This window comes from Dermacentor variabilis, chromosome 11 (genome assembly GCF_050947875.1).
Source record: "Dermacentor variabilis isolate Ectoservices chromosome 11, ASM5094787v1, whole genome shotgun sequence".
Taxonomy (NCBI): domain Eukaryota; kingdom Metazoa; phylum Arthropoda; class Arachnida; order Ixodida; family Ixodidae; genus Dermacentor; species Dermacentor variabilis.
The window spans coordinates 78,311,674-78,335,073 of NC_134578.1; the positions used below are offsets into that span (position 1 = coordinate 78,311,674).

Genomic DNA, 23,400 nt, shown 5'->3' on the forward strand with positions numbered 1-23,400 from the left:
GTAAGCGGTGCATGTTCGGCAGTTCACCAGTTATAATTATGGAGGATCACGGCGGTCAGGTAAGCGAAGACGGAATAAGTGCGAGCTTCCTTGTAGTGGCAGACAGTGGCTAACATCATTCTGTCCTACGCTGACATAGACTAATCACACAATCAATTCTTGTCTGCTGCTTCGCACCACAACCAAAACGGTGCTTGAGGAGGTCCGCGGACATTCACAGCAGGCTGCAGCCTGCAAACTGTAAATTTCTTAACGGTTGTCTCCTACGCCGTGGTTGGCGCGGAGTGTCGGTTATTCATGCTATTACGTAACTCGAAGTCTGCTGATCTGTGGTATTCACAAAACAATGAATCAGCGCCGTGCCCAATATGTGGTGTCTGATAAATATCAGATAAATATGTTACCTGGCGTGCCTAACACCCATAAAGTGAACGAAAGATAACGAACGACAGTACAGCGCAGAAGAAAAAAAAAAGGGGGACACGTGATTTCACCGGGCACCGCACCTGCGCAGTGGGGGAGTGTACCCTCGCTAGCCGCCGTTGCTACCGGATTCTGCATTGCAGAGGCAGACAATTGCAACAGTTGCAACTCCGACAAGAATAGGAAAAGTAGGAAGACCAGGCAACGTGCGCGCGACCGAAGAACAAGCTGAGGACGAGGAGAGGCGTCGACAGCATAGATGCGATTATAACTGATGACAACGACGTGCCCGTGCGAAAGCGCATAACGCGGCCAGTGACTTCGCCTCCGAAGAATGTCAGCGACAGCAGATGCGAGAGCCTAATCGTCGGCGTCGAGCGCAAGCTAACGATCCAGACCATGCACCGGAGGCTGCTCGTAGGCATCGAGCTGGATCGTTCGAGACGGCGTCCAAGTGCCAGAACGTGAGTTGCCACCTCCTTCGAGTTTCTCCGGGGTAAATTACAAGTTCACGAGAATGTTTCTGGGCGGGGAGTGTGACCATAGTTGCTCGATACGCGATCGACAGCTTCGCTGACTAATCCGCCACCACATCAATGGTTCGGCCCGAAATTTTTTATTAGCTGCTTGTGTTGGCAGCTTACATGTTAATTTACGGATCATGTTCTCGTCAGCATGACCTGTGTTTATTTCTCCTTCATAACATATCTTCTTTTTTTTTGCTCCCTTGCGTATGACGACGAACATTACGAGCATGGGCTGTTGTAAGAATACGTAATTTGTCCATTGAAAGTGGACACATTCTACGTGTCGTCATTGTGTCCCCTGCCATTGGGTTATTATCCCTGCGTCTGTATTAAGCATGGGGTTGAGACTATTGAGCTAGTTGGTCTGATATTGATAGGGTGACCAGAATGCCCAAGGAAACGCCTGTGCAGTTACAGTGAAAAGGACAGCGTGCCACCCCTGTCTATATATATATATATATATATATATATATATATATATATATATATATATATATCCGCTTCACTAAAACCTCTTGACCCCAGTGTTACCGACTTTGCTATACGAAATGGAGTGACTCCTGTTTCTCTATGGAGCTTGCGTATAGTGGATCTTGAAGGCGAGATCGCATGCAGAGCACCGCTTCTCGAGATGTGGGGGTCAGGTCACGTGACGCAATAATGTCAGAAATATTTGTTTCAACGCAGGTACCCGTGTCTCTTACGCTGTTTGCGTGTATGTATGCTGAGGATCCGAAACAATCGCTGAAGATTGTCTCTGCTCTAGCTACTAAAACAAACAGCCGGAAATGAGGCGCCTCACCGCGGACAGTTGCTAGATCGTAGGCATTTCGGCGTGGGTATGCCATACACGCACAAGCCACCGTAGCCACAACTTAGGACTAAATCCGTGGCTAGTTGCCAACAGCGATCTGGAGGAGCGCCGCACTAGTGGTGGCAGATGCTCATGGTGGAGATGGCCGAACCATCGGAATTTCTTAAAATAATAGTGGCAGATATACCGCAATCCAGTACTTTTAAAACATTTTTAATAGAAAGCAACTGGATTTGAGAAGCTTTGTAGCGTTTTTCGGAAGCACAAGATGCGGGTAATTGTTTGCGCGACGTCATTATTTGCGTAGTTATTTTGGCTGCGAAGAAACTGTTCAAGTTAATACGAAATTTTGCAGTAATCATCAACGATGATTGTCAGTGTAAGCGAGCAGAGCCAAAAATGAAAGAAGAAACGAGAGCGAGACAGAGAATGCGATAATGTAATCGAGAGAGAGTTCAATAGGAAGAGCGAAAAAGAGAGAAAGAGCGAGTGCGTACAAAGGAAAGAGAGAGAGAAAAATTTATTTGGTCCATTACAAAGGAACATTTTTCTTTCTGAGTCCGTCGACCGACCAGTGACCACGCAGCGCGAAAAAAGAACCAAAGAAACCCACTCGCTTTTAAATGACGCCACTACAGATGCACGCTCCTAGATTAATGTGATGTGAAGCTGGCGCTGACTTCTCGCATAAACGAGCCTGGCCCAAAGACAGAGACGCTAATGAGCGACTTCTTTCATGAACTGGTAAAAAGTATGGTGTCGTCCCAGGCTACATGGATTGTCACATCAATGTTATTTTTGATGTTTGGCTATGTTTATATCAGGCGCCTTTTCTACGTATGTTTGGCTGCAGACCTCGTAGTCTCCTCCATCGTTGAAGTATTGCATGACACGCGTTAGAAACAAAGTTGGAGCGAACAACTTTGAAGAGTGCTTAACGCAAAAGGAAGAAAAATAAAACTAACAAACGCAGCACTTCGCAAGAGAAGTCTGAGGCATAATAAAAAGAAAGGCAATAATAACCGGACACATCGAGATACAATAGCTAACATAAAAGAAATGCGGACTAACGAACAAGATAGTCGGTGATTCATAAACACTTTTTCGCTTTCAAGTTACTTAGAAGTACGTTGTTAAAGTACAGCGTAAACTTATGCATCCTAAAACTGGAGAAAAATTTAATTTATGACTTAAAAAACATGATATATATGCACTTGACTTAAAGTCCCATAACTTTGTAAGGCATGCCACACTACTTGAACGTTAAAATAGCGAACAAGTTGCTAGTATCGCCATTCATGTTAATTGTCTATCAGCTCTCGATATATTCAGGTCGAAAAGTTCATGTTCACAGAATCACCTTGCGTTCGCTTTCTAGTGAATAAGACAAAATCATGTCTCTGAAACTGCCTATTGAAGATTTCGTAGTCGCACTTTGCTTTTCATTGTATTATCTTTTATTTTAAATATACCTCAACACAGAAGCGGTGTCCCCAGTCAGTAAGGATTAAACAACCTCGCGCCATTTTTTAAGATTTAGCTCAAGCAATTATTCGATGCGAAGATAGAAACAAACGCGATCACTTACCGGGGTCTGTCATCTGTTTTGGAAACCAAGCGATATAAACACGGTTAGTGTATTAGTGAACTTATCAACAGGAAAAATGAGAACAAACTAGTCTGCGCACACTTCGTATTACACGTTTGCGTCGCACGAACAGATACTGCGTCGCGATGCAGAAAGCGAGAAAGTCGGCGATTATGCGAGAAAATTTAATTCGGCTAAACCGGTAATAAATGACCGATAAATACTAGTGAAGCAGTTTTGTCAAAGCTTAAGGGTTCGTAATTGCCTAATTTTTTTCTTATTTGCGGCCTCTAAATAGTGCCTAGACTTTCGATGCGGGCGCCTGAGGTTAAGGCAATTTGACAGATGTCCCATGACGTCACCCCAGATTGTTCAGCGTGCCGCGGACGGAGTGTAACCTCGGAGGACATGGGAAAAAGTTCTGAATAATGCGTCACTTCCGGCGGATGATAGTAGCGGCGTTTTCCCCCTTCTTCGAGTTTTGCTACTTCAACATCCGCTTTTCTATCATATCGTGACACATCCACTCGTACGTTAAACGTTGAAGTTTGCACGCTTGGACACTGTTTGAAACTACGCTCTTTGCGTGGCCTAAATTGGGTTTATTTGGTGAATGCCAGCTGTTTCATGTGATAAGGAAATTGCTGCTACATGCACCTTACTCCGTGCCTAGTTTGTTATTAGACGTGCTACCCGTAACTTGCGCCTTAAGATATCGTTTACCGTAGAAGCAAACTGCGCCCGCAGACTTCCCGAGCATATCCGGCCAGTTAGGAGCACTCTTGGGCGTGAGGTTTATTCTGAGCAGTCGGAACGTGTTTTTTTTGTCATTTGGTTACGGGATTTGCATTCTTAATACATTTATTATGGCTACTCTAGCGCCACCTACAGCTGAGAGGGATATCAGCATTTGAACATGCAGAGGGCACGTGCAAACACTACATAGAGGCAGACCGAAAATACTGCGAAATAGCAAGTGGCTCGCATGGAAATAGTGCTGCACATTTCACTTCAAGTAGATTGCTTTTAAATATCTACAGTGCAAAATTTTAGATAAGTATACATAAGAGAATATCTGCAATAGACGAAAGAAGCTTCGTCTGACTGAAAGTTCACAACTAGGCAGGCAAGAATAACTTCACTGAAGACAGGCGTGCACACATGGGCAGAATGACAAGAACAACATAAACGCCGTTTGCGTTGGCCTTTACATTTTTCTCTAGTTCATGCTTGCACCCCAGCTTTCAGTGACAAGAACGACTAATTTTTATTGAAAAACTCCATTGGGTAATACGAAAAAACACTAATCACTGAACGTATCAGTTCTTATCATAAAATATTGCACCTTTTTCGTTCAGCCGATAAAGGTTTGCGGCACGAAAACAAACTATTTCATGGGGTTGCCGGTCCTGCGCTGCAACAAACCTTCACCTGTGTCATGTACTAACACTTCTAGAGGAGGTTTGATGTTCAAGAAATCGCGAAACGCTTTTTTTACGATCGGCGGCTACATGGCTGAATTTTCATGGCGTGCAGTCGCCTAGGATGTCTGAATTTTTCGTTAAAGCTCCATCCTAATTCAAGAAGTGATGGTACATGTCATGATACTGAGTCGGGAAACTGGACTCTTCATATGTCGATATCTTTATAGAAATTTTCTTTGAACGCGAGCTTACCACTATTTTTGATAAGAAAAGTCTACAATCATTGCATTGCACCAGTGGTAGCATATGGCGCCAAAATTTGGGAGGTTAACAAAAAGCCTGAGATGAAGCTAGCAGCCGCGCAACCATCGATGAAATAAAGAAAGTTGGAAGGCTGTTCAGCCTCTAGTCGATGTCGATCAATCATCCTGGCGAATTGGGGTTGATTATGGCATAGAGTCATTGCGCACGGCACTCTATCGGGTCACCAGTCTTGTGAGGTGTGTCAAAAACAGGGACGCACTGCCTTAATGGTTTTGTTGCAGAATCTTCGAAGTCATCCCTCATTGTTTAGGCTGTTGACCTCCAGTATCGGCCCACATTTTTTGGACTGCACATAACCACGAGAACGGACGAGATATGTATGCTGCAGTGCTTTTATAATTAGTTCACGTTGTCAGACTGCACATGCCCATGGAAACTGTTTAGACTGCACTACCTGCGAGGTCGGTGCATATTTTTTACAGTACGGAATATGTGCGGGTTCCGCTGCTGAAAGAAGCTAGAAACGCACATACATGACGCAGAAATGTGGACGAAACTCGTTAAGAAAGACACTGTGTTTTAAAAGGACTATAGAATTTTCATCCGCTCGAACAACCCTTTAGTGGTTCAAAAATAGGCGTAACGTTAAGGAACAAGACGACAGCACTGTAGAATAGACAGCAAAGAGAGTAGCCTGTGTTTTAGTTTTCACTCATAGGATGTAATGACGTTACGAAGACCAATAAATGTGTAGGGCAGATAATAGGTGATATTTTAGAGTTACAGAATGAGTGTTAAGCGGAAGAAGGTACAATCGAGGACGCCAGTGAATTAGGTTCGTGGTGTCATGAAATGAGGAAGCTCGAAGCCATGTGACGAAGTCAGCTAGAGCACGATAGGAGTAAAAATAATGACAGCTGGGTGAGGGCTCATTGGAGATCAAAGGCACCACACTCAGTCCTGCAGTAGACCCAAAAGTGGTTGGTGGTGGTTATTTGCGTACAGGAAGACACTACCGATTTTTTACTTTAGCTTTAATGCTTCGCAGTGATGATACGCCCATGCAAATGAGAGTTAAGGCTGTAATATCCATAATCGTGGGGCTTATTCGTGGACGCAGAATGTCTAAGTGACGTACGGGCTGCATCAATATGTATGCGGCTTCTGGATTTTTTTATTTCAACCTTACCACCTTTTCACATAGCGCCAGCCGGTATCACCATATCAAAATCATAATCATGGTATCTCCACATGTAGATGCAAGTTTTCAATATTATGCGTGATGACGACCAAACTCATATACATGGCTCTGATTATGAAGTTGAAGACGTGGCATCCAACATGACATGCTAAGCAAGATTCATATGTAGAGCACTGGAAAACAGTTAATATTCTATGAGGCGTATTATGACGGCACCGGAAGCTGGACGTGCTGCTCTGAATTACGGCTGTTAATTAATTTTCTTTCTGGCATTGCAAGGCCCTCAAGTAGAAAGATGCCCACTGTCTTTACTTGTAACAAATGCTTGCGTTATTTTCAAATACTAACGCATTACATACATAAGAGGTCAATATTCGCAATCAATTAACTTTTTTAATGACTACGATTAGCGTGACGTGACGGAAATATTCATGCCTGAGAGTACTCCTGCAGTAAATCGTAATACTCGTACTTCGCTATCAATATGGTAGTACGTGGATTTGCCTAAACATTGTCCTTGTGGCTTCTTACGACTATGTGACTTTGAAATTTGATAACTTTCTCAAAAAAATTATGTTATAATGCCATTATTTCACAGTGGTCATGCATGTGCGCATATATAATTGTTGTGTGGTGTGCTTTAAAACTATGAATGCTCGGTAATCTAGCAAGACACAGCGCAACAAACGTCCCGAGAGCGTTTGGGGCCCAATGTATGCACGGGCCCTATCTTGAAAGCGATCTGCGATGGGAACAGAGTTCGCCGAGTACTGATAGCTTCGTGTGCGCTGTGTTCTCGCTGCTTAGTATCCACGCGGAAGCGAGAGGCAGCACGAAAGTCAATTGGCTCGCTGCTGCTTCTCAATTTGAAATTTTACTTGACGAATACAATGGTACTGCGGCGGCCATTAAAGCGGAAGTTTTCGTTTCGGTGGAGCTGTCTCTTCTGGTCAGTCGTTTCCAACGCTACTGGCGCAGCAAAAGACCACTCATTATTATACTCCATGTTAGCCGCATGCCAATTACGAGCGCGCATATGTTCATCAGAGAACACTCACCACCAAATTAGGCAACTCGATCATATTCTGGGATTTTAGTCTCAGTACCACTTCTGCAGATCATTGATTTAAATATTTGTTGCGTTTTCTCCTCAGTACGGACCACGGATACTTTCTTGTAGCACGTCATTCAGCCTCGATTTAGGTTTGTATACTTCTTCTCCACAAGATGCCCAATATAGCACAACATTTAATGCTCGCTCCATCATAGTTCAGTTGTCTGATGTCGACAATTCAACAAACGTTCGTCTGCTGAACAATGATATGAACAAATAATTAGGGTTACCGAGGAAGTCAAGCGTGAAAGCTTCTACACTTTCGGAGCCGACTACATCTCGTGTAATCATGGAGTGGATGTGGACACAGAAACATCTGTTTTCCCGTAACATGGTCAGTTAGCACTAATTTATCTTCGTTCTTTTCTGTCACCCTAACTTGCCTAATTTACTTTCTATACGCATTTTGCTAGAATGAGTGAATCTACATCAGGTGCCATTTATGCAAACGGGAAAAATAGATGACCCCAAACTTACCGGTTTCCGGCATGTCATAGGCTTCTGTAAATCGCGTCATATTAAAAGATATTTATTACATCAAAGGTACCGTTCAAATAGCTGGCTTGAACACAATTTCCCCAAAACCCCACAAAAATAAGGCGCGCTCTAAGCGAGAAAAACGCACTACAACGCAAGCAAGATAGGGAATAGTTTGCGCCTTAACGAGCTCTGCTGTGAATAAGAAAGAAAAGCACACGTACTCTTTATGAAAGTATGTACACCATGCCCTATGACATGTACAATTTCAACAACGTTAAAAAAGAGTCCTAGCAAGGAAACAAGCCTGTGCGAGACTAATACTACAAATCAGTTTAGCATTTAAAATGCGTGCGTAAGTTTTCTATACAGAATACATTGCGCAGTACACACAAAGGAAAAGTCGACACTGGGCAAGCGCTGACTATCAACTAAAGTACTGCGCATCCTGCATATATATACATATATCTAATATATGCTCAGGATCCGCACTAAAACCTTAGTGGAAAATCAGCGCTTGTCCTGTATCGGCCTGTCCTTTGTTCGTACTTCGCTGTGTCGTCTGTATAAGGACAAATTACCGATATGCCCAAACCTGTTCTCTTCTGCGTAAAATTGCTTCCTCGAAATGATTCTACAGACGTTGGGATATGATGGCACCTGCAAACACTTCCAGATCTGGAAGTCTTTGTAGGTGCCATCAGACCCCAACGTCTGTACCACCGTTCCGGGAAGTAATTTTACGCAGAAGAGAACAGGTTTTGGCATATTCGTAATTCATGACCCAGTATATTCCAAGCAGAACGTGTAAATCAATTATATACTTACGCGTCGCCACGCTGAACGCAGCCGATTTTTCGTCTATAAGGCCTTCTGCACACGGAAATCCATGTTTGCCAAAAGAAGAAGCTCAATGAGATGGGCGAACAAGAAATCCTCATGGTTCAGTTGTCATTTAACACTCGTATCTACATCTCGTAAATCTTGTTTTTACTCTCGCTACAACGGGAGCTTTTGGCAATTCATTTACCTATTATTTTGCAGCGATATCAATACTTTGATGCGTTGCGATAATTTCGTGGTTGCCTTTCAAGTTATTTCTTATCACATCAGCTTTTAATCAACTAGGACATTATTTCTCTTCGGTAACAATATTCAAATGTAAATTATTAAGGCGAATACGCATCCACAATATTGTGGGGCTTCCACAATATATGATGTTGAAATGCATAAAACCTTTTGTCCTAGCAGACACTTATTCTTCCCTTTTGTATGAAAGAGAAGACCGAGTCGTGTACTAATCGTCGCTGATAACGACGAATTGATCAGTGAAATTTTTCGTAGAGCTAAAACAAGCTCTATTTCCTCAATCCAATAGAACCAAGAGCTCCTTGCGCTTGTAGCCAATTCATTTTTTTTATTCGGCGGGTAAGAATGTTCTGAGGATCTAGACTCTCCTCTCGCATTTAGTTATTCACACAAGCACCAGAAGTTGGACAATGACCTTTAAGAAATAAAGGTTACTACTAACACTGGCTGCTGCCAGGAAGGACCCTGACTACGACCCTTAGGACAAAAAACAAACAGACAAACAAACAAACACACACACACAAACGAACAACGAAACAAACAAACAGGACAGCAAAAAATGCAGGTGCTATGAACTGTGATATAAACGAGCTGTCTACATAGTAAGTGCCCATCGTACCCTAAGTTCTTTCTAGTAGAAAATTACAATAAGTCATTAGGTTCATGCTTTCTGCGCCATCAGCGTCTGCAGGAGAAATATCGAAGCATCATACACCCATACAGACATTTAAGTCCTGTCCTAATGTATATGAGAACCCTTATAGGTTTATGCTGCATAAATGGTATATTTCTGCGTCAATGAATTTCGCTTTTGTAAAATGACCGGGAAATACTCAGAAAGTGATTTTATCAATGTTCACGTCTTTAAAAGCGAGGTGGAGGCCTGTGTTGCATTTCTTGTCTCTTCTAGGAGGGTTGCCTCCTCGTGTGAGCAATATAAACAATTGAGAGCTTGAGCGGCTTTTCAAATGGCGCAAATAAAATTTGCTGTTCACGGCGGCGCGGTCTTTATTCTGACATCAAAAGTAAACACCGTACAACGTGTATATTTGAGAGAAATGTTTGGGCCAGCTGCATAGTAGGAAGACTGCTAAATACACAGATGGGTGATGTACTAAGGAACAAAGGGCTTTGTAATTGCCTGGAGTGGGGACGGGCTCTTCGAAAGGGAGGAAAAAAAAAGAGAGGATTAAAAGGCGAGGCTTCAAGAAAATTATTTCGAACTTTTCTCTCCAAAGATATTTGCTGTTGTTGATAAATTAATAGGTTAATAATAATGTTAATATTCCTCATTGATGCAGTAACAGTTGGAGCTTTCTACGCATTTACATATTTCAAGATACTACAAGCCAATTCGGCTAACGCAGGACGAGCACTGTGCGCTCGACAAATGCACAGTAGTTGCAGTGACACAATTACCCATCACCAGAACCGAGGGCTCGCACACTTAAAGATCAAGTTACAATATTTATTTGTACATATGACAAACGGCATCATTAGTGTGCCTACTAGTCCCAAACTGATGAAGATGATGATGTGAAATGATTCCCCAGATTAAATTAGCATTTGAGGAGTGGTTTCGAGATGTTCCTCGCGCCTGTAGTTCAATGTACTCCTCAAGAAAAAAATCACTGGCGGGCCTCAATTCTCGGGCTACCTTCCATCATGTCCATGCACCAGCTATCCCAGCAAAACGTTTTGACCGACAGTGCAGCGAACGAGAGCACAGCAGCTCATAATGAAAGTAGTCACTTCTCTTGCGTGACATAATGTGTAGCAATTCTTTGTGTGATTTACCTCAGCAGTAATTTTTCTCTTTTAAACCTTGGGGTGGAGGCTGCGAGGACCCCGTAGCGAATTTTAGCTCGAGATCTTGTATTGAGTAGAAATGCATTCGGTTCTAGAACAAAGTTCCTACAGAGCGCATCATCAACGCAGATACATGTTAATCAAAATGCTAAATTCAGAGCGCGAATTGTTAGGATACAGGCTAAGGCACAAGAAAAGACATGACATGGCGGTACTTGCAATTGAAAGTTTTCTTTGAAGGGTAAGGACATTAGGACGACAACACGCTTGTCTAGAGAGCACAGATTGCAAGAAAAAAAGAATACCTGCATCTATAGCAAAATATAGTTGCACATACGCAGATCATAATGTCGTGTCCCCCTCCCCCCCCCCCCCAAAAAAAAAGGAAGCATAACTGACCAGCCACTTTTTTAAAAATACGCAAATAATTTCAAATGTTTTCAGGAACGGACATTGAAAAGTAAAAAGAAAAACAAACAAAAAGAAAACAAGAACAAATCAGAATAGCATAAAGATGTATCGCACGTTGTCGCGACCACTTTGAGGATTTCTTTGAAGAAAGGAAGTAAGCAAAACTTGACCAATTGTTGGCCATAATTATGCCTGTTTAGTGTTCCAAAATGTTGATCATAAATAAATCTGAAACCAATGTGTTTTGCTCGATTGGCTGTACGAGTGGTGTGTCCACATGAGCCTTATTTTTTTTACCCGAGTTTGCACAACTACGCTACAAAGCGCTCTCGAACGTTACATGTCAGTGATTTTCGATAATTAGCGGCACAATTTCGTCGAATGGCCAGAAGGTCATTAAAAATGAAAACTTCAGGACAATTTCCGTATTTAAATGCGCGATTTTGTCAAGGTGTTTTTTTCCACTGATTTTGCACCACGCTTTGTAGGTGACGGGGTGTGCGGGTAAAGGCATCGTTCGAAATCGGCACTCTTGTTTTTGGAATTTGATATCGTATCTTGCAATTAATAACTGAATGCGGAAACCCTACTCAAGTTTATTGTCACCGCATAGTCTGTCAGAAATGCCTGTCAGAAGGCTTTACGGGCGATTTCCTGGTCGGATGACCAGCGGTTATGTACGGAGGCTGCGTTTGTCCCTCGACTGCACCACTTCGAGTTGATTGCCTTGATATTAAGAAAAATGGCGGTATTAAGGCAGTATATAGTGAAAATACACAGGGGCCACCACATGCAACACGGCCATAAAAACCACCGGCGACGCTCAAGTGACAAATATGGTCCGCTGTGGAAAACAGCCAATGCTGAGAGAAACCGGTCGGCCTCATGAAGTACTTTAGTTTGTGCGTTGCCTAACCAAAGAAGACATGTCTTAAATCAAAAGGCCATGCAAAAGTTCGTCAAACTCCTACATTTAAAGGCCGATCAATTTCTTTATCTATTAAACCTGAGAAGCTAAGCCGGGGACATACGTGAAGGGACAGGCAGGCCAGCAGCGTTTGAAGATAGTAATTAGTTGATGATAAATGAGTAGTAAGAACTTATTAGAAGTAACGGGAATGAGTTGCCGCTGTGATGAGCGCACGAAGATCATTTCAGTCACAAGCAGCATAGAGGATGCAAAGTTTAAGCACTAACGTTTTTAGACTTGCGGGCGAGTGTTACCTGCGGGCTAGTGTTATCAATTTCAGAGCAACTTCTGTTTACGTCCGTCCCCGTAGCGCTTAGAAAAATGTAAAAGCTCGGTGTTTATGACCTTCGATATGTTTGTTGTATAGACTAACTGGAGTAAAAAGATACGTTTTCATGATTCTCGAGCCCGTTATTATATTTTGAATTTAAGAACAATAAATTGAAATATTAATACGTAATTGCTCGTGTAAAACGTACTAAAATGTTACTGGTCTGTTACTTATGTATGCTGAAATGTACCTTCCAGGCTTATTGTGTTCCTAGAGTAGCCATTATGTCCATTCGCTATTTGTTTATGTGATCAAACAAAACCGTCATTTCGGATTTTCTGACGTTCCACTTGTGAAAATTCGGTTTTGGTTTATTGCAACTTTGTAGGCGCCTTTATATCATTGTATTAAAAGCACTGCTTGTCTCTAGAAGGCAATGAACCTTTGGGCTCCTCTCTGAATTGGTGATGTACATGTTGCGACAATATGGAAAGGCCATTACATTTGTGGCTGGAACCTGCAATTTTATTTGTCCCTGCGCTAAAGTAAAACTAGTTCCTTAAGCTGTTTTTTCGAACATGGGAACTCCGTACGAAATGGCACAGATTAAGAGCCCTCTGCATAGGCAACAATAACTTTCATATGACAGATTAAGTGTCGATCCCCTTCTGTATTGGTGGACAGTACGCTGTAGGACTTTTCACGCAAGCGTAAACCTCAGCAAATTTAGAAACTCAAATAATTGTACACGCTAAATCAGCACAAAACGCAGCATCATATTTACTTACCCGTACCGCCTTCCAGAGTGGTCTGAGCAATCGGCGACATCCCTCCTTGCGACACTGGCGTCGCTGCCCCTAGCGCTGAACGTGACGTCGGAGCCACAGTTGCCATTGGCTGACGGTGACTGTGTCAACTCCTCTGCCGAAATACTGGGGAAAGCACGCCTTTTCAGAAGCATGCGAGGAAAGTTGCAAGCAACATCAGCTTCAGCACACGAAGAACGCTGCAGCATGCGCTAGAATACACGTAATAATAAGGGGTTATCTAAAGTCTGGAAATAGAAGTATGATAAAATGCCACGTATTTTTGTGCTTCTAAGCACAAGAAGGTATTAATGTTTACCATCATCACGAAAAACAAGAAAGTCGCGTTATCTCTGAGCAGGTCGTCGCCAGCATGGAGTGCCGTGGAATATGTCAATAAATCCTCCAGCCTTCGCCTCTTTCTCGACATTGAAGTGAATGTTACATGGTCTTACGACTTTGTAATCCACATTATCGTATTTTAATAGTTTCACTTTTCCTTGCTTCTATATTTCCACAATAACCATATGGTGTTTGTACATCCTTAACCTACTTCTTTTCTGCCATTGGCACTCCCTTTATTAAATTATGTGCTTCCCTGTCGTAGCCCTGGTATAATATACTGCCTTCATGCCCCTCCCCTTCTTAGGCTGAAATAAATAAAGCAAAAGAAATAAATTAGAACAAAATCTGCAATAGGCGACATCTAATGATGTTAGTTAAAGCCACAGGCCTGACATGTTTTTCTTCGGAGTAGGTAAATAGGGACAGAGCGTGCTGTCATTTCAATAACGCTACTTAAAAAGGTAAGAAATAGTTTATTCAACTATTTTCGTACCGCGCCCATTGGGCATCGTTAGCCTGCTAACGATGGTCAAAAACACCAGTTTCGAGATTTTCCGCGCCGCTCAGGACACACTGCTCTATCGGACATGAAAGAGAAGTATTCTTTCGTTTTCTAAGCAGTTCGCTTTTTCACCCAGGTGGTGATTTTTGAACGCGCTCCGAAGTTTTGACATTCGTCAAAGCAGAAGAATGTCCACCCGCTATCGATGGTTTGAAACGCGACTTTCGAGAACTTCCTCGCGTGCACTCTGCGTCACAGGGCGTGAAGGAGGAGAACTACACTAATGTTTTCTAAGCGGCTCGTTTTATTCTCACCAGGCATTAATTTTTGAACGCCCTCCGGTGTTTTGCGATCGTTAAAGTAGAAAGCGAAAATAGTCGCCTCCGGGAGCAGCACGCGCGCTTCGAGAGATCGCAAATCTCGCAATTCCGCTGCGTCTGTGGCTGATTTTATCGATGGATCGAGCAGCAGCGAGTCTGAAGGTGCTGCCTTTTCGTCGGACTTGACTCTCAAAAGCCAGCACGGAACAAGCCAACCAGCAAGCTGGGCCAGAACATCGGCGGCCGCAGCCTGTCATGGCAAACTGTAGTGCTTGAACTTAAATTTTTGTTGTGGAATACCTGTTGAACGTTCATATTACCTGTTCAGATTTAGATTTTCTCGGTGATAGTGCCTATTAGACAACAATACATTTTGTATATCTCGTAATTTTTGTTGCATTTATTTCTTAGTAGATGAAAGCGTGTCCTTACGAAACTTTGCTCACTTCTATCCCACAATCTTGATACTGGCAATTGATACTGACGATATAAACCTCGTTAATAAAATATTAATGCGTGAAAAGTGCATTCATCCTGGTTTTTGTTTATGCATTACATAAAATAACTGACTGCAGTAGTTCCTTAAAAAAAAAAATCTGGCGTATCTACAAAAGCACCTATTGTCTCCATGGTAGGGAAAGAGTTAAGGGACGCCTGAGCGCGCATCTGCGATGACGGTGGAAGAACGAAATGATTTGTACTGAACCTATTAATAAGCAGTTAGTTTTATTATAGAAAAATTACATCGTACATAATCCGTCAAGGCGCGAATCAAAGTTGAGGGTTGTAATTTTCGACGATTTATTAGCCCCGTTAAAAAAAGTACGTTGTTCCTCTTGTAAGTTTTCTACAGGTAACTTGTGTTTACGCGTTATGATCACACTAAGCATAAGCGTATTTGCGCTCACAAGCAGAAGTCATCTGACAGATATCACACTTCGCTGCTTTCTTGCGTGAGTCCACTCCGTCCTGCATCCATATTCTGAAAGATTTTCTTGTTACACGTAAGTAATCATCGCAATCGGAAAAAGAATCACTTCTTATTAGCCATGTTACTAGCCAGGGACATGCTATTAGCGTAAGCTAATAACATCTCCAGCCTCACGATTGGCTTAAATTTGTTCGTATGAACGCATCTAGCGTAAGATCTTTCTTGTGTATATTACCTCAGCTTACTTAGCTCTCTCAATCATGCGTGTTCTCGATTACGTTTCTGTTACGTTGGCGGTACTGCTATTATTTTAGTGTATCGCCTCTGCTCGTGAAATCATTTGCTCAACTTTCCTCCATCGCCTTAAGCTCGTGTGTAATATGAGCCACCCGCATTCCTTGAAAGCTTCTCGTTCGTGAATCTTTTTCGTTCACGATATGTCCAGCATCAGGATTGGCTGAAATGTTCACGTACGAACAATTCTGGCGTTAGAGCTTTTTGTGAATGCGTGTCCTGACCTGATTTGCCAGGTTCCTTTGTCCGTCCACCATATTTGTACACTATACGTTAATGCTTCTACGAAGCACGGATATTTTTTTCATGCGAAAGCATTATATACCCCATTACGCGAAAATCCGCCGTAGTTTGCGTGACCGTAAAGAAGGTACAAAAAAAAAAAGCCGACGGCAAAAACACCAAGAACACGACAAAAATAATCGGTTTGAGGTCAAATTCCATAGGGAGGTTCCTGTAAACAAAATAGATTAATCCCTTTGAAAAGAAAATTTCGTAAAATTTCGTTCTTGGTGGGAATAAAACCCGGGCCTCCGGGGTACGAGATGAGCACGCTTCCCCGACGGCCCGGTGGTTCCACGGTTCTCGCTGGCTAAAAGTGTGCCTAGTGCGAGCGTCTGTGCACACGTCACCGCGAAGCCGTCTGGTTGGCTAAAGGTGGGGCCAAGTGCGTGCGTCATTGGGCACGGCACGGCGCAGCGAATGAGGAGGAGGTAGCGTTACGTCATGAGTGTATAAAGTGAGCGTATTCGCGATGTTCGGAGGTCTACAAACGGTACAATGCTTTCGAATTCCCATACGTAAGCAGTCTTAAGTGTCTCTGCCGAATTTTTTTTTGTTACTGTAGGAGAGAGTGATTTGCGCCGTTCGTTTTACTAATCAATCATGCGTACCGGGCTTACACATGAAAAAAAAACGCACATGTGCACTGGTGCCTTTGCCAGCATTAAGGCAATCGAAAATTCAATAGTATAACTTGACATGACTCCGAGAACGCTGTAGCCAACCTAACTATGCATGCTGGAGAATTTGCTTTGTGCACACGCTTGTAGTGAAGAGGGTCAAGAAACTGTCAGGATGAGCTCAGCTCCACGCCCCTATGTCATTATGGAGTTCGGAGTAAAAGTAGTTTTCAACGTCGCTTTCGAAAACGTGAAAAGCGCTTAGATAAAAAATGCATATTCGCGCAGAAACTCATCGGCTGTTGTCTAGGTATGCGTAGGCTATGTGCCACTTGCTCATCTCCACGAAGCAACGCTGTCATTATCAATGTTGAATGGCAGCGCTGCGGCGACACGAACTGCTGCGGACGGCGGCGCAAGGTGAACCGATGACGTCATTATGCTGCTGGTGGCGGCGCCAGGTGGGTCGATAACTTTCCGATTATTGTAAGCCGTTGCCGCTGTTTAGCGCCCTATCGATTCGCGTGGAATCATCATCAACCGTGATCGACCGCTCTCAGTCAGCGGCTGCTTCTGGCGCGGCGGCGCGGGCCTGTGTTATCGCCGCTTAGTTTGCGTTGAAGCCACACGCACGGTCCCTATCGTGAAATCGATCTGCGATGGGGACACGGTGCCCCGAGTGCTGATAACTTCGTGTGGGTTCTGTTCTCGCCGCTTAGTTCGCGTCGAAGCGAGCGGTAGCACGAAGGTCAATTCTCTCGCTGCTGCGGGCCCTATCTTGAAAGCCATCGTCTTGCGAAGGAGACTGAGGGACTGGTTTCGTCGTTGGGTAGGCATAGAAATGCTAACGCATTTAAAAATGCATATGCACGTCATTTTACTCACCTAGTGTTGAGGAGCAAGAAACCGTGGCGAGTAGCGCGATGGGCGATCTTCTTCTTTGTCTTCTTTCATTTAGGCCAATTTCAAATCGTGCGGTCGCACGTGCTGGAAGCATTTCGGTAAACTAGAATATAATAAAGAGCACAGCCACATGGACACCGTCTCTTCGGTTGCTGTAAAAATATATATTGTGCTGGCCCAAAGGCTAAAGCTTTCTCTAATAAATTTTCAACGGGCAGAAACATTACCAGGGTGATTGCCGACGGCAGTACTATTGGCACTGAAGCAATAAAGCGACACCCCGTCTTGCCACCACCAAAACGGGTCATGTTTATGGCCTTTAAGCTGCAGCCGGCCTCCTCACTCGCGTTTCTTCCAGGACATGGTTGCCGTCCAGTGGCGCCCTGAAGTCGGTGCGCGGCGCTTGTCCCCCGTTGGCGTCGCAGAGCACAATTCAAAAGCGGCACATACCCAGTTTCACATAACCAATGACTCAGTATTTTTCGGCGTTTGGATGCAAACCCGCATTTTAGAGCAATGGCTCTACTAGTCCTGGTACAAACACAGAAAACGCTTGGTTCCGTAAAGCTGACCTTCGAGCTCAGCCAAGCTCAAACTGGGACTTAGCCTGCCGCCACCCGAGGTTGCTGCGTATGCCGCGTGGGCGCCTCTATCTTGAAAGCGATCTGCGATGTGGATAATGTGCGCTGAGCGCTGGTAGCTTCGTAAATGCGCTGTGCTTTCGACGCTTAGTTCGCGTTGAAGTGACTCGCAGCATGAAGGTCAGTTCGCTCGCTGCTGCTGCCGCGCTGAGTCGCGTCTGTGTGTTGTCTCGTGGTGCAATTGTAGATGCGGAAGTTGCTGAGGGCGCCGAGCAGCGTCAGTGTCCTCTGCCGAAGCAAGCAAAACTGTGATCTCGCTTGGCAAACTTCGTTTAACCGCGTTCAACCACGGCAATATTTCACAGCACAGCACCCCGATGCTTTAACCATTCGGCAATAAACTACCCAGTGCGCCAAATTGGCGTCGAGAAGGTTAGATACAGAAAAACAAATATGCAGAGCAACAGGCAAGCATTCCGCGAAGAGGATGAAGTTTCCGAAATATGCTAGCCGCAATGGTATTGTGTTGGCCCCGAGCTAAACTTTTCTCTATATATTCAACCGCTGTATCTGCCGATCAATTCCGTTATCTAGTTGCTACGGCTGAAAGGGTTGGCTTGAAGATTTCAAGCAATGACATACAATAAGATCACTAATAGTAGGAAAAGCACGCACAATGTCTTTTCATGCGATTTTTTGATAGTCTGTAAAATTTTAATCATAACTAACACCAAGGTACGTCTTCCAAAACTAACCCGAATGCATTAGAACACAGCGTGTTCTTTTTACATGCATATATTTTAGAGCGAATTTACTTGTGATAACAGTTCCCCATATGCGCGAGCTTGCTTACTTAAATCATTTTGCCGTGGTTACGCTGATCTTCAACTGCCTCAAATTGATATTTTGTTTTTCTTCCGAAGAAAATACATAAAACTTCGTGAAATGTATGTGAATAGCGATGTTCCTTACACTGACTAAATTAGAAAATATAACTTTTGTAAACAATTTAAGCAGCTGCATCCAGCTAAAAATGGTGAAAATATTAATTGTCAGCATGCTAGCCTTCGCTAGCATATCCACAGTATTTATCAGTTCCATTCCCCATTGCTCAAAACTACACTTGGGTATTTCTTTGGATGAAGATATCTATATATCTTCACGTTATAATTACCATTAGTATTTAAGCAAGCTTTTTAGGCAAGCTATAAATCACTTATGAGCTCTTTATTTCACTGCACTTGAAATATGCATTATCGCGTACGCGATTATAGATGCGATGTGCTGGGCTGTGCGTCGACTACAGATCCCCGTACCTAAAACACTTCTAGGTATCCGAAGTTTCACCAATATTTATCAAATAAAAAAAGTAACTTGCTGATAAATTCCCAGGTTTATTAGGCAGCTGTCACCTGCACCGTAGCTCTGCATGAATAACGACAATTTGTGCAGAGAAGAGTACTTGTGCCGCCATCTGAAGTCGCGCGCACGAACCATTATTTTAATAGCTGCTGCTGTTTGGTAGCGTCACTCACAGGTGACAGAGCCAGTCCTCTGTACTCATCTGTAAACTGTGCAAAGTTTACAGTTTATCCTCCCCTATACAAAAAATATACCGAAGAAAAACAATTGAAACATTCTTACATTTCCCCGAAAGCACTTTGAACCTCACTTTCTTCAGAGGGTAGCATAACTGGTGTTTTGTAGTGCGACTTTCTATATCGTCATTTCCTTAGCACTAGCAGTGTGGTGTCGCAGTGTGTTTATTTCTTTGTGTAGAAATAAACTAGCATTCGGCATTGATATATTTAAGTACTACTTTGCCTGTATAAACTGTCTTCATACAGTTTGCGTTCTAAGTCTATAACATGCCGACCGTGACCTCATTTATGCGATGGGTGCAGAGTTGATACAACATTTTGGCACAGAGACCAACAGCACGTGAGAGTTTTGAAGCTTTTACCGTAAAGTGTAAAGCTCATTTAGGCATCAGAGCCCCTTCGACCGGTCTTACTGACAAGGAGATTAGGTGTCTCAGGCACTATTTTGACATTGCATTTTATTTCCATTTTTCCGAGTTCACATCTGATCACTTGACGTACCCGCCGTGGTTGCTCAGTGGCCACGGTGTTGGGCTGCTGAGCACGAGGTCGGGGGATCGAATCCCGGCCATGGCGGCCGCATTTCGATGGGGGCGAAATGCGAAAACATCAGTGTACTTAGACTTAGGTGCACGTTAAAGATCACCAGATGGTCGAAATTTCCGTAGTCCTCCACTAGGGCGAGCCTCATAATCAGAAAATCGTTTTGGCACGTTAAACCCCATAATTTAATTTTTTAAATCACTTGACGTATGCGCGGTTGGAAGTGCATAAGATTTCCGGCTCCCCGCAAAGCCTTATTAAAAGGCATGTTGGGTATGAGCACAATAAATCTAAGTACTTGCCAATGCAAAAAAATTATTGCTAATGCCGACGTTTGAAGAGACACGCTTGGACCATGATGCTTTATCACTACTGGTCAAGCTTTTATCCCTTTTGCCATTTACGTGACACTCATTCAGACAGTCGAGTCAACTATGTGGATTATGAAAAACACCTAGATACTAATAGGCATGATGAGTTCATAGGGTAGGGACCACAACAACAAACAAAGAGTGCAGCAAATATAGGCAGGGTCGTGGGCTTAGGAAATGAGGAATAGCAGCATATTGCTTGAGCCTGTGCACTCAGAATTTCAATTTATACTGCATGCGACCAACGTAGCGTACTGTATCTATGGCTGCAGGCTAAAACTGAACTGACGTCAAAGATTGCTCGGCACCCCGACTCCGTAAAAACTTTGCCCGGTATATATGAAATGCGAAAAGATTAAATGATAAAAGCAGAAAACGTGCACAATGGATAACCGCATAAAACTGCGCGCCGTCGGCCAGTCAGCCCCAGAGACTCATATCCATAAACACGTTGGCCGCAAGATTCCAGGATACTCACACTACTGCGATAGCTATGCAATGTTTGCCAGACTGATGAGCTAGTTCGTGTCGCTTTACGTGAGGCGAAGCGCTAAACGACACACAAGGCTACCGAACACGAAGGCGTGACCCTGTAAAGATGGAAGAAGACACGCTGCTTTGCCTGCCACGTCTTCAAGTCTGCTGTCACCTTGCATCACCCGCTTTGCACTACATTTCGCGCAAAGTTATAGTTTTGCTTACGTATTGTTTGATTTTCGTTTTTCTGTTTCAAATAAAAAAAAGGTGAAATGCGCGGCAGAACCCATCTCACGAGGAATGTTGTCATTATTGTAATTAGTAATGAAGCAGATTAGCGACATACCGTATTGCCACAATAGAGACGCGTCATGTATCAGGTTTGTCTGCAACCGGGCTGCTGCAACGCTTCCTGGATAGCTACGTAGGAGGCGTTGGCTGCTCTCGCTCGCTTCCCTCTTCCCACACTGGGTCATTCAGTGGTGCCACCACGAAGTCTGCGGGTGGCGGACCCCGAAAAGTGGATGAAGTAGCGCAACACTGCTAGTAGCAATAGTAAAAGAAAACAGAAGAACTATCAGAGTAGGGTGAGCGTGCTGACGCCCTGCGGCCAAACCATGTGTGCGCGCCTGCTTCTGGTAACGACTAGGCCGACCGACTGGTGGCGTGGCCTGCGCCTCCAGTTAAACTTCTGGGAACGCGCTGCGCTGTTGGCGATTCACTTCTTGCTGGCAGTACGCGTGCCAAACTGCCACCAAGTCTACAGATAAAAAAAAAGGACAAAACAGTGCAGTTTCACAAAAATGTGTCGCGTTGGTCAAAACCAAACAGCTGGCGACATCTTAAAGGAAAATGTTGATAGGGAATTCCGGTTTCGACAGCGGAACGACGTCCGCTGAATCTGCGACGATGGTCTTGCCGCCGCTCCCGCTCGTAGCGGTCACGAAGGCGCCATTATGCGAACGAGCCAGTTCTGCCACCCTGGTGAGAAGGGGCGCCTTGTGGCCGCTGCACTTTCCGCTGAAGTCGTCCGCCTGCACGTCTTCGGCAGCGATGCAGAGGGCGCCTCGCGTCAGCGAGGCGACCGCGTTGACCTTTTCGGCCAGCGTGTCGGCGTCGTCGTACGACACGTTGTATCGGGACGGGTTAATCACCGTGGCGACTAGCGAGCGACTGCGGTCGTTGCGCTGGTGCGACTTGTCGACCAGGCAGCACTGAACCGTTTCGCACACCGTAGAGTACTTCACCACCATCCTGCATTGGTCAGTGGCGCAAGCAGTGCAATTGTTTCAAAGCATGTAATGGCGCAACCAAACGAAATTGAGGCAAAACCCATCCTTGCGGTTTGTTTATCGCTGTTAATGCGATTAGCATTGAAGAGCTGATGCACATGTAATTTGGTACCCGTATCTTTCTTGCGGCCACAACCGCAACGCGAGACAATGCAGCGCAGCCTGCGATCGCAACACGTGTGTGCGAGCAGCTGTTGCGGATGCCAAGCACTGGTTTGAAGCTGGAGTCAAACGCAGCAGTACGCTGGTTAGTCAGATATACGGTATTCAGAATGTTCTAAGGAATGCTAAGGAACCCATACTTATGGCACAGCTGCCATAAGTATGGGTTTCTTAGCAAGCAGAGCAGTCTTTATTACAACTGGACATGAAGGGTGCTTTATAGCCGAAAAACTGAGGCGATATTTGGCAGCCAGGCACAGTTGAAGCCTAGAACATTTAATGCGATTAGCATTCTCAAGACAGTTTACGCACTTTGCGAGGTCTGTCTAGTTATCTTTGTTTCTAACAGCTTTCCCGCCTACTTTGGTTACTCCTCCTGTCGTCAAGTAGGTGGAGCATCAAGCTATTGTGGTGACAGCGCAGGGTTTGAAACCAACGGTCTGGCTAGCATTTGTCGCGGTGTATGGGACACTGGGTAAGTACCATGCTTTGAGAAGCCTGTTTCACACGAACGTGGGTTGATAGGTTTTCGCCGCTCCGGCATGAACCTCCTTCCACCCAGCTATGGTCAGTGAGCACGTGCAACTGGATACGTACCACTCTTCGACTAACTTCTTTGACGCCAACTTGGATCACTGGGTACGTGCCACTGGGTACGTGCTGCTCTTCAATGCACCTCTTATACGACAACTTCAGTCACCGGGTACCTGCCAAATTTCCAACGCCTTTCACGCCCACCCATGTCACTAGATATTTGCTACTGGATGTGTGTTACTCTTCAATGAGCCTCTTTGAAGGCACCATTGGTCACTGATCTGTGCCAATGGGTATGTGCTGTTCTTCCATGACCAAAAATTCTTGAAAACGTACCCGGTAGCGGACGGAATTGAGCTCGCACCATGTCAGTGCAGACAAGCCGCATGCGGTCTTCGTGGTCGTGCCGCTACTTGGGAGCTTGCTAAATGGAAAATTTTGCCTTAGTGCATAA

General features: G+C 44.2%; 1 protein-coding gene across 1 annotated transcript in view; it reads right to left on the minus strand.

Annotated features, from left to right (window-relative positions):
• The window catches only part of LOC142563346 (uncharacterized), a 34,858-nt gene extending 21,515 nt beyond the window's left edge, over positions 1-13,343 (minus strand). The window contains exon 1 of the mRNA XM_075673907.1: positions 13,171-13,343. Coding sequence (XP_075530022.1) covers positions 13,171-13,343 — 173 coding nt within the window. The remainder of the gene's footprint in view (positions 1-13,170) is intronic.
• Positions 13,344-23,400: the final 10,057 nt, after the last annotated feature.